The sequence below is a fragment of the Diadema setosum genome, chromosome 18, assembly GCF_964275005.1.
Source record: "Diadema setosum chromosome 18, eeDiaSeto1, whole genome shotgun sequence".
NCBI lineage: Eukaryota > Metazoa > Echinodermata > Echinoidea > Diadematoida > Diadematidae > Diadema > Diadema setosum.
Window position 1 is genome coordinate 9,762,752 of NC_092702.1, and position 12,736 is coordinate 9,775,487.

General features: G+C 36.5%; 1 protein-coding gene across 1 annotated transcript in view; it reads left to right on the forward strand.

Annotated features, from left to right (window-relative positions):
- The window catches only part of LOC140241847 (ligand-dependent nuclear receptor corepressor-like protein), a 78,920-nt gene that overhangs the window by 1,408 nt on the left and 64,776 nt on the right, over positions 1 to 12,736 (forward strand). Inside the window, exons 2-3 of the mRNA XM_072321601.1 lie at positions 10,240 to 10,305; positions 12,451 to 12,542. Coding sequence (XP_072177702.1) covers positions 10,240 to 10,305; positions 12,451 to 12,542 — 158 coding nt within the window. The remainder of the gene's footprint in view (positions 1 to 10,239; positions 10,306 to 12,450; positions 12,543 to 12,736) is intronic.

A 12,736-nucleotide genomic window follows, 5' to 3' on the forward strand; every position in this document is an offset into this window, starting at 1 on the left:
GAACGGTACATCGTCTTTCACGCCAGGCCATTTCCAATATCCGGGAGGTCACATGATCTGAATGCCCTTTCAAAAGGTCGCGCTGTCGACTGTGCTGCTACACCAACACTCAAGCAGCGCATCGCACGCACGCAAAAGATTTCCGCAGAGATCAAGGCGCCATTTTGAATTCTGCAACGATGAACCCTGACGGTGTTAGGGAATCCGCCAGAAAGTATCATTTTTTGGTTCCACGGACTTATCACGAGGGCTCTCAATGGACTTACGAACCTTCTGTAATACAAGCATGCACTTAAGGTGAGTAACGTTTGGTAACGTGTACATTGTTTATAAAGAACGTATAAATTTTCATAAGTTTTGTAGTTGTGTTGTGGTTCCCCACTTTGTAGGTGCCCGCTCGTTGGTCAGACGCTGTATTCGCGTAGCATATTAACAGCGTCTGGTCGGGCTAAAGCAAATTATAATTGAAAACAGTTTCCTGTGTATTGGATTATTATTAACAATATGTGATCTGTGTGTCATACTGATTATTTGGCAAGAGTTCCAAAATGTGCCCTCATGAAAAGAATAGAGGAAAATGATAAATTTTGTAGGTGTAAAGTTGGCTCATACCCAAAATTTGTGAGTTCAAGAGAGGGATACCTGTATGTATGGAATGAAGGTTAGGGATTTAGTCACAATACATGGTACATACATGGTGTGTGCTGTGGTCATTTCAGCTCGATGGTATTATACAGGGTGTTTGTGCTGGCATTTTATACATTCAAAGTCAGCAATGAGGCGCAGTTAATAAACTGTGCCTCATTTTTATGCTTTGCTAATTACTGTACAAGCAATGACCCATTGAATTTAAGGGTATATGTGTATGATTCCCCTCACCCTCAAAAAACAAACAAACAAACAAACGAACTTTTCTGTATTTCTTGTCAAAAACAATTGTTGCATACCACAGTTACAAAGAAATGGGACATCAGCATTACATAATATGTTATTTTAAGTCATTTAAACTTACTTATCAAGGAAATAACTAGCAAAGCTTCCATTTTCAAAATTCAACATTAATGTAGACAGGAGAACATTGTTCAATTCTTAAATTTTACCACATGTTCTTTATTGACTGGAGGTACAGGTAGCAACAGTACAAGTACAGGACAAGTCATATCTTGATCATATCCATAGGCCTATACTGCAAAATAGAGCTGTTTGAGCAGTATGGTTCCAGAGCTTAACAATACATTCTGTTTCATTTTTTTATGATTTGAAAATTCAAGATATTTAAGCAATACAGATACTCGTTACTACTTTTGTGGGGAAAAAAAAAAGCAAAACGATAACCTCATATCATTGTGACTACTTTTGAATTTCTTAAACATGATTATCAAACCAGGCTAAAATACATGTATATTTATCCAATGTAGTTTAAGTCAGAAGCAAATCAAATATTTGAAAACAGTTACTGTGCACAGCCAAGAATTTATTTTAAATTCCCTGCCTAGTGACATTTATACCTTTCAAACAGAATGAAAAAATCTTTTGATTTTTGAATATGCTTAATTTGATAGGCATAGTGTATTAATCCTTAATAAGTACTAAATGCAAACAAAAGGAAACTGACCAGAAGTAAACATCATTTATTAGTGGAAAATTGCAAAGAAAATGGGATTCCATCTGGATTCGAACCCAGGACCTCTGGATGCTAGACTGGCGCTCTACCGACTTAGCTATAGAAAGCCCTAGTACAGTGTTGCTGTTTTTTCCAGAAACCCTTAATTAGCCCTTTTTACACTTGTGTTTCTTAACCCCGGACTTTCTCTGACCCAGGACTATCGTTAGTCCCGTACCAATTTTTTCAGCTTTTTACACTCGCCAATTAGTCCCGTACTATCTCTTGTCCGGGGCTAAGGAGAAAACTGACCTTTTTACACTTGTATTTCTTAGCCCCGGACTTTCCAAACCACATGAATATTCATGATTACGCTGTGTACTGTACACGTACACGCACGCACCGGCAGCACTTGATTACCTCGTTTCTGATTGGTCAGTGAGGGTCGGACTTCGTCTCCGTCGCTTTGCCCAGGATTATTTTTTCGTTCTGTTAACACTCACTTGCTTGGCACCGCAATTGCGGTGCTAACCCTGCTATTTTGCAGGGCCAGATAGTACCGGACTATCGGTGGGGCTAGCCCACTTTGGCAAAAACGAGTGTAAACAGAAAGTGGGCTAAGGATAGTCCCGTACCAACGGTGGGGCTAAGGGGGGGCCTTAGCCCCACCGTTGGTACGGGACTAAGCAAAAATTTACAAGTGTAAAAAGCCCTATTCTTGATGCTTGTGTGGTCGGAAATTATTGGCAGTGTGTGTGTGTGTGTGTGTGTGTGTATGACAAACACACACACTTAAACCTGACATAAACTCTAGGGATTAATCAACTTGGGGGTAAATGCTTGACCATTGTAAGGACATGTAGGTCCATGGTAAGGCTAAGGAGCAGAGACAGTGCTGGGCTGTTGATGACCCAGAGCAGTGTTACTTTATGTAGTCAGAACTGTCCATCTGGATGCCAGAGCCAGCCCAAGAGCAGCTATATAATGACTGAACTACTGTGAGATTGACATATCACAGCAGTCCAAATGCATGCAATCATGTTGTGTATGCCACACATTCACATGGCAACTCAGCTCAGATTTGCCATCCATGATACAACACCAATAGTTACTGAATTAGAGAAAGAAGTGTAAATTGATTATTACTACAGGTTTGTTGACTGTTGATATGTGGTACTGTAAAAGTGGTTATTTTTTTGTGAGTAATTTTTTCTTTTCACTCAGCTGCAGCTGGGGTAAGATGAATTTTGCATGTTTTTAATTCCACGGGATCAAGACATTTATTAGTGGAACATAAAACGTGCAAAAAAATTGTGTGACTTTATTTTCGCGCTCGTTTCTGGTTGCGTGAAATGCGCAAAAAATTTCCACATTGTGAAAATGTCCACTTTTACAGTAATAAAATTTAAATCATATCATTTGGTTTTGATATGCATCAGTTTGTTGTCTGTCTTGTGATCACAAAGAGTGTGCATATAGTTTTCGTCTTCCTCTTCCAATCTGCCCCTCTACCTCTCTGGAGATCTCCCCTCCCCAGTCACTCTGGTGATTAGAATCTCACTATCTGTAGTCCAATAAATTTCAGTGTGATCACTTGACAAAAATAATTACCTTGCTCAGGGATTAGTAAATAAATTCATCATCAAAGTAATTGACATCAAAAACCAGGGCTCCATCCTCAGTCTTTCCTTTTAAAATTACAAAGAAATATGAATGAAAATTTACAAGAAATAGATATGTTCTGAGACAAGAGTTTTGTAAAAAAGATAATGGCCACTTATTTGTTCCTCTTTGTCGAGAAGATGTTGAAATTCATAAGAAGTCTCAGCTTATTGGATTATCAACAAAGTGCATGCAGACATTGTTAAGATAATGTACTTGTAGCAGTTCTTTAAAGACATTCAAAGTAATAAAGAAAGAAATTTCAAGACTTAAATTAGAATTCACTGTAGTACCTAGCCTCTATTGACCAGGTACAAAGTTGTGATGGCAAATCATTAGGAGAGTTCATTCTCCCTGAATAAAGGAAAGCCAGTTTATAGTTCCACTTCATGCATGAACAGAAAAAGTAGATATTTGTAATATAGACATGCAGTTTTTTTTTAATTCTCTGAGATAAACATCTGTGATGTAATGATTAGTTATGCATTCCTTATAAATGATGCTTGTTAGCACATCCACCTGACAACAACAAAGTGTTCATTAAAGCTTAGTATTTGGCAATATTAATAGAAAAGTTTGTTTATGTAATTAGTGCAAAACAATGAAATAGATGCTTCCCCAGATATTAATTGATGGACCATTCTGATTATCTGATCTACGCATATTTATTCTTTGTTTGAGCATGAATTCCATGAATTGTTATATTGAGCAAATTTAATGCATTATGTTACTTTGAAAAAGAGTGAAGTGCCTGACCAAAAAAAAAAAAAAAAAAAAGGGGAAAAAAAAGAGAAAGATCATTTTTACATTTGTTAACAAGAGCAAACTATGAACTGGTTCATTAATGCCATGTTAACCTACATCATGATCAGGGCTGGTCATGTATTTTGAATTTAAAAGAGAATTCTGTCCTAATATCATGTTGCTTTGTATGAAAACAAAATCAGAAATAAAGATCAGTGAAAATTTGGGGATTAAAAAATTACATGCAAAAAAAAAAAAAGTTATGAACTGTTAAAAGATCAGAGAGTAACACAAATTGACAACTCTGACGTAGATGTTGAGCAGCTCTCTATTCTTTTTGTACACAAAATTTCAGTTTTGTCATGACAAACATTTTCTTCAGATCTGTTCTTGGTATGTAATACGAGTAATACGTTTTTGCATGTCCTCAGCGTATAAGTTCATGTGACCTACAGATACCAAAATATCTAAGAAAAATAAAAATGAGTGAAATATTGCTCACAAAACAAGTATAAAGAACTGCTGAACATCTACGTCAAACTGAGTTGCCAAGTTGTCTTGGTCATTAAAGTTGATTAGCTTATATTTTTTGTTCTCTGATTTTCCCCCAATTTTCATTGATATACCTGTCTGATTTTTCTGCTGTCTTACAAAGCAACATAATGTAATATCAGGATAGGCTTTCCCATTAAAGCAGTAGATTTGCCAGGTGGGATATTGGGCTAAAAGCTTTGTAATACATGCCCAGTGTGGTAGGCTCATAGTAAGTTGTCAGTTGTTGACAAGTATTACCTTTGGCTGAATACTTTTCCTTAATAAAGATCAATACATTGCCTTAATGAAGTTTTTGACACATATTCAATTTGATCTTTGTTGGATACTAACCATTAGAATGTGACTGGGTGTTCTTTCGGCAGTCAAAATTACTTGATGTGTGGATTGAAAACAAAATGTATTTTGTGTATTTAGAAGAAAAAAATTGTTAACCAATTTAACGATCAGTGTGAAAGTGTACATTTACTTTTACTTCTTGGGAATGCTAATACACAAAAAGCACCATATTGAGAAAGTTGTTTTCTTTTGCTGTGTTACCTTGTGTATCAGCTTAACTGACTCCATTCATGTTCTGAGCAGGCATGCACACTACAATGTATGCAAATTGTGCACACACTGATATTACCTTTAGCAGAGGGTGTTTAGAGTGGGCCTCTATCTCCTTGAATGCCCCCAGCAGTTATTTAGCTGTGGCCATGATTATGGTATGTTGTTCTGCCTGATGCAAATGGCAGCCTCGCCAAATTTTACGATGCTTCCTCTTAGCTGAGCACATTAAAATCATTTTGAGTGAAAGTGCAAAAAATATTGAATTTGTCTTATACAAACAAGCACATCATTTTCTAAGCACTTGATGACAGCCTGTCTGATAACATCAATTATGTTTAATTAATTAAGTTTCCTGTGTCTGCAACCTTGAAAAAGTAATCACTGTTGATATGTACAGCATACATTGTACGTACTTGATACAGTATTGGTATGGCATACCATAAATGTGCATTCTGTGATGGTACAAGCAAAACTGCAGGCAGCCATTTTAAAAATGTGCATTCTGTGATGGTACAAGCAAAACTGCAGGCAGCCATTTTAAGCATGTGCATGTAAGCATGCAGTCATCAACTGCATACTGTGATAATGTCTGCATTAAAAAAAACAAAAACAAAAAACAAAACAAAAAAAAACCCCAATATTGAATAGCTTTCTTACAGAGTGACTGATTGGACCATAATACCATAACTCCATGAGCAAAGGATGCATGTTTACCTATTAAATCCGATAAAAGAGAGGGCATTTGTCTGCTTGTTACAGTACTAGGCCTCCTGCTCTGTACACGTATACATTTATATGTAGAAGTCTACTACTATGGCACTTGATCATCAGCCCAGATTGAACTGCATGTTAAGGCTACTTTAAAGGTTTTTTTGCACACCAAAATTCCTTCTATTGATATGTCTAAAAAGATGTGCAGAGTGATATCAAGAATGTTTTCTGGAAGGAATTGTATTTCATTTATTGATTCAAGATATTGAATGCTATTTTGATTTTAATGTATTTTTATATTTAGTTATAAATACAATGTACACTGCACAGTATCAGGCTTCAGTTATTCACTTGTGTAGTGATCATTTTGCTGTCTAAGTTAGCAAAGATTGCTTACATTTGCTAAGTCGAGTGCATGACTTCATTTTGGGTTGATCAATATTAAAACCAGTACCAGTATTGTAAGTTTTTTGGCGTAAAAAAAAAAAATAAATCGCTGTATGCCATAGCCAGCTACAGCGTGCAGTTGTGCTTATAATGTGTTACTTAATTTTCCTACATCTTTTATTTACCCTAGTGGCCATACATGTATATGATGCTCTAGTAATTGTAGATTTCAACAGCAAGCATTTCACAGTTGATTTAAAATAGCCATGAGTGTGGGGAATGACAAGCCCGAGTAACATTAGTCATGGTCAATCAGGAAGCTTTCAGTAGATGCTTCAGGCATTAAATTTGGTTCCTTAAACTGCTGGGCATAAAAAATTAATTAAAAAATATATTAAAAGTCATTTCACCTGCTGAAGTTGGCAAAAACAAATAAAAATGACTGTGAACATTGCACAATCAGGAGAAAAAAAATGGTACCTCAAACATGGGGGCTGTTCAGCCATTTACTTTAACACCTTTTAGGTCTCTGTGCTTTTTCCTACCAGGACATTTTGAACATTGTGCAAATGATATCCCCCACCCTTGACTGAGCCCAAATCCAAATGTTAAGCCTTAGCCCAAACCATAGTTGGACCAAATCCTTAAAGTTAGTCCCAGCCGTAATTCTAATCCTCTTTGTAGCCTTTTTGGCAAAGTAATGTCCTTGATAATGTGAGACGTTTATATTGCAATCATTAGTCATTGCTAGTAGTGAATGGCATCTAAACATGAGGGCTTATTAAAGGATAAATTTAGTCACACAGTGTATATGAAGCAAGGAAGTATTAAAGCAAAACAACGAAAAATTAATGGTGATTGTTACTCAGAAATAACCTTTCTTTGTACTATATTTCTTTTTGATTGCATGTCTGATTTTACTCAGGTGTATGCTTGTTCTTATCATATATTATTTCTCAAAATTTTTCTCCAGTGTGTAATTGGTAAATTTCCCCTCAAACGTAAGATTTAGTACAGAATATATGCCTGAAAGAGCAAACGCCCTTCCAAATGTAGTCTGGTAGGTTGAAAGAAAAAGTCTTGTCAACTTTCATATGAAAAAATGTCGTGCATGGTTATTTGAAGTTTTGTCCTCAAAACAGTTGTACATTGTGAAACAGCAAGGGTACTGTTAGTGCAATTGTAACTATAGGCAAGGGGGAATGGAATACTGTAAAAGTGGATATTTTTGCCTGACTTCAAACAAAGTGTATTCACAATATGAAATGTAGGGTTTGTATAAAGTTTGCCAGTTAGGACTGTACATGCACATGTACGAGTTGTATTTCAATCTTCTTTTTCCTCGAGGGCAATTTGTAGGCCTATCCGCATGTGTATTAAATTTGACTCTGTGTATTATTGTTGGCATGTATCTAATGTGTTTGTGTGTGTGTGTGTGTGTGTTTTACTTTACATTCAAAGAGAATACTAAAGCCATAGCAAAGACAAAGCTGATCCTCTGCCAAGAAATATGAATTAACAAGGAACCTCTGTCTGCATGTGAAACTGTAGCCCCAGTTGCTAATGTGTCCATCTTCTATAGTTGATAAGATTTTCCCCTCTAATTTACCAGGAGGAAGTGACTTCGCTTAAATTGCCAAAAAGAAATGTACCCTCTTAAAATATGTTGTCCTTGCAAGTTCGTGCTTTCCTATATCCCCCCCCCCCCAACCATTGCAAACCCCTCTCATGCTACATTATCCTGAAGTGTGAGATTTCTATAATTTGTGTACTCATTCCCCATACAAAGTATATTGTGCTGTGTATCAGTTATTAATGATTCCCATGTAGGGCCTTTTTGTTACACTGTGTGTGTGTGTGTGTGTGTGTGTGCATGTGTTTTGTGATTTTCCAGAGTAAATTTTGTTTTACTCTGACCTTACGAAGGAGAACAAAAAACTAACAACAAAGGAATATGAAGTTAGAAAAAAATACAGCTAAAGTGAGAAAAGTGATAAATAGACATTGTCACTACTGAGACTCATCATATCATAATTGCCCCTATTGGACCTCTCACTTTTTGAATTAACAATGAAGGCTTTATGAAGAGTGGTTTGTTCCTTAAATTCCATACAAACCTTCCTTTAAAAAAAAAACCTTAATTAACTTGTGTGGACACTACCACAATGAAATCAACAACAGTAACAATGGGAGAGAACAGAATAGCATCTATGTAATTTTACAAATAATAGTCAAAAACCTTTCAAAAACCGTACAATTCATTACTACAGTACCGGTAGTATGAATTTTCTGCTGACAAGCTATTCTTGCACAAATACATAATTGCCATTGAACCCTCACACTAATTTTCATGCTTTGTTCGTCATGTTCCTGTGTTTAGCTTTCAACTTTGTTCCTAGTTTCTTTTAAAACATGCAATGTTCTTAACAATGCATTGAGTTTTCTTACCAATGAGCGTGTTTCTACTGAGCGACGAAAATTTGAGGTGATGCCGGCCGATGCGTGGTGATTCGTGGTGATGCGTGGTGATGTGTGGTGACACCTCAATTTTTTCCTCAGTAGAAACAGATCGGGTAGTGGCCGATGCGCGGTGATGCGTGGTGCTCCGTCGTCCACCTATTGAGGTGGTCGATGCGTGGTGATGCGAGGGACGATTCTCAGTAGAAACACACCGGGTAGCGAAATTCGCTGTGTACCGGACGTCAAGAATTTCGCCCCGCGCTTTTCAATCGGTTCATCGCGTACACAGCGACCGTATTTTCGCACGCATCATGCTTTGTACCAACTCGCTTGTGTATAGGCCCTACATGTGAATTAATTGCGTGCATTCATCGTCTATTGTTCACGTGATTGAACAGCCTATTGCACTACTACTGAGTCCTATAGTATTATACTTTGATTTTACACCGCTGGCACGCTTCTTCAGCTTCGAGTCGCCGAATTTCCCGTAGCATTCGGCTACCTCTTCTCCTTAAATGAACTTTAGAAGGAGCACAGCTGCATGCCTTGCACAGCTGCATGCCCATGCAGCGCCAAGTCTATTAAGCACATTCTCTACCATCCCCTGTTTCATTTTCCTTGTTCAGCGTGTAGGCATTCTCTCATTCTCTCTTTTTCTTTCTTTCCTTCCATTCTTTTCATCTATTCTGGCAAGTTGTGTCATGTTGTTGTGTTTCTTCTGTTTTGTCCCGTCCTGTCTTATATCATATTTGTGACAAGTGTTTGTAAATAAGTAATTCATAAGTTTCATGAGTGGTTCACAATATACAAGCTTTGCTTTTTAGTGGACCTCTCTATTCTTTTTTTTTTTTTCAACTGAAGCATGACTTTGTATTACTTTTTTTTTGCCAGTATGCGCTCTTATGCTTATCGATATTATTTATCTATTGCAAAGGCAAATGTTTTTATTTATGATGTAATACTATACCTGATTTATATTGTGTTATGTTTTGTTGGAAAAAAGAAGAATGAAAATAAATGAATTGAATTAAATTGAATTGAATTGAATTGAACTCGATTCATGTCTCGATGCCGATGTCTGAGCGGCTGATATGAGTAAGGCAAGAAGAAACAGATTTTCTCTGGTTGGTACCATCTTTGTATTGTTTACCTTCCCATAAGGCAGTGCGCACGTGACCTGATCTGTGACCTGAATATATGTGACTTCCGGAATCACCGCATTTGCATGTCACCTTTGCATCACCGCGTATTTTATCGCTCAGTAGAAACAGCTCGAGTGGCCGTGAAATACGAGGTGCTGCGTTGGACAAAATTCGTGGCGATGCAAGGGATGCGAGGTGCTCTCAGTAGAAACACGCTCAATGTTGCGTGAGCAGCTGTGAATCCTAAGGGTTTTTTTTTTTTTTTTTTTTTTTCCAAAGGCCATATGTGGTTCCCCCCCCCCCCCCATGATGACTTCGCATCAAAGTAAAATTTTAAACATGAAATCTCAAGAAGTTTATCCAGTACATTGTGTAAGGATATATCTGTATATTAATCTCCACTTTCTGCTCCTTCTCTTTATACAGGCCTTGAATGTGTAATAGAGAGTTTATTTGGATCAGACTTCTTTCAGAAGGTTTCACCTTTCAAAGGTAAGTGATTGAAAGTGAAAGAGAAATGATCATGGGAGAGATTTGAGAGCAGGAAATACATCTCCATGTGTCTACCTCGTGACATCTTATGACCTAGAAATTTTGGGATGGGATATTAAATTCAAGTGCCTTCAACAACTAGACCAATCTTCATGCATTGCATGGGGTTGAGATTGTATCATGTAAAGATGAAGTATACATCAATATGATCATAAAATGTTGCACTTCTATCAAACAATATTCAATACCATATGGATACCCAATGCATATGTAATATCACTTCACAGAGTTCAGAATTTCACATAAAACATGGGCACCATTGAAGTGCTCTTGATAGAAATTTTATGGAGTGAAGGGTTGATTTAATAAAAGAGATTGCATTTATGATTCAGTAAGACGATAGTCATGAATATCAAGTGAATCTTACATAGTATGACAAAAACTGTAAGAGTCAGTGTCTAAAGCTTAGACTGGCCTTGAATGGTATACATTTGATAGACAAACAGAGATTTAAGAAGAAGGAAAAAGATCTCTCCCAGTGCTGTAATGAAATGAAAACAAGAAATAAGGGGAAATCTTGTGCAAAATTGGAGAAGGGGATGTCTGAAATATTGGTAGTCATGCATAACAGAGAATAATTCTGCAGAACTATATCAGATACTGTACGAGCTGAAATTTTCGCGTACAGATATTTTCGCGAATTGCTACTTAGAAGACATTTTCATGTGTTGTTAATTTCGCAGTTGCAATGGTCTAACTGAACTTAGTTATTTGCGCTTGTTATTTTCGCTGTTCAAAGGCCATTCGCAAAATTCACGAAAATAAAACCACCGCGAAAATTTCGGCTCGTACAGTACAGAAGTAGAATGGAATAAAGGTAAAGAACTTCACATTGGTTTCACTGAAGCTGAATGTGAAAATGAACACTATGTGGTGTTCTTACATTTTGCATTATAGAGAGTGAACAAAAAAGGAAACAAACAATCTAGGTAAATTGACATAAGGTAAAATTGACATAAATTCCATCTCCTTTTCGGGCATGTCAATTAAAGGGATAGTACAGTTTTGGTGGAGATGAGAATTGGGTTTTTAACTTTTTGTGAGATACCAAGAAAGCACTTATGATATAGTACAGAACATACCATTTTAAGAGGAATTCAAAGTTTATTTGACGAAAATCGGGTTTGGAATGACTGAAACATCAAAAAACAAAGTAAAACAAAGCGATCGTAATAAAGTGTGGGTCCCACACTTTATTACAATCGCTCTTTTTTTATATCTTGGCCATTTCAAAACCAATTTTTATCAAATGAATGTTGAATTCCTTGATAGAATTACATGCTCTTTCACATTTTATAAGAGCTTCTCATTATCTCTCCTTTGGCCATGCTGCTCCCATCTTATGGAATAACTTACCTCCAGCCATTAAAAATTTGTTCTTCATTAGATTCCTTTAAAAGAAGTCTAAAAACTCACCTGTTTAAGGCCTCTTTTTGACTACCGGTACTCATTACTTTGAACTTTGAATTTTGTATGTTCTTTACCTCCTTTACTTTCTCTTCTTTCCGCGCCTAGAGCACTCTGCAGAGTGGATTTGGCGCTATATAAATCATATCAATTATTATTTATTATTATCATGTTCATCCAATCATGTGGAGAGTAGCTCACCAGTTGTCAACCTTTCCACTGTTGAAACTGAATTGTTTATGTAATGGTATAAATTTGATGAAATTTGTAATCAAATTTCATGTCTTAAATTTTGTGTTAAATTGATACTTATTTCACTGCATTGTATTAATATACAAAAATTATTTCAGAAGGAATGAGGCAATGATTGAACAATGTGTAATTCTCTGATCATAGCCAGGTATAGAAAACTTTGAATGAAATTTGACAATCTGCTTATAGAATTTTCAAGTATGATTTGCTAATAAGATTATTCCTCAAACGTATTGTATTCCAGCTACGGAACATGAAGGAATATGTTGTTATATTACAGTGTTTGTAAAAGGACCAACATGTATTTGTTTTTGTGTTTGTTGTTTTAATCAAGAACTTGTGAATGTGCTGTTGACTTTACCTACTGCCATGGATTCTATTTGGTCATGTGTCTGATAATGATTGTATTGATACTTTGTTATGTAGCGCAAGATGATACACACGAGCACGAACCATGTGACTGGCAAGGCGAAAAGGAAAACTGTGCAATGTGCAAAGCCAGGCAAGAAATAGTGCAAGTAAGTGGGATGTCATTTTCACTGTCTGGTAACCAGCATTTGTCAACAAAAATCATGATTCTTTGAAACTCTCACAGTAATGATTTAGGTACCTTTTTATGCCCGTTTACAATTGTCACATTCATCCCAGGCCTCATATTACAAAGACACATACTGTAGATATGTACATGAACCTCTCAGGTGTGAGCAGTTGG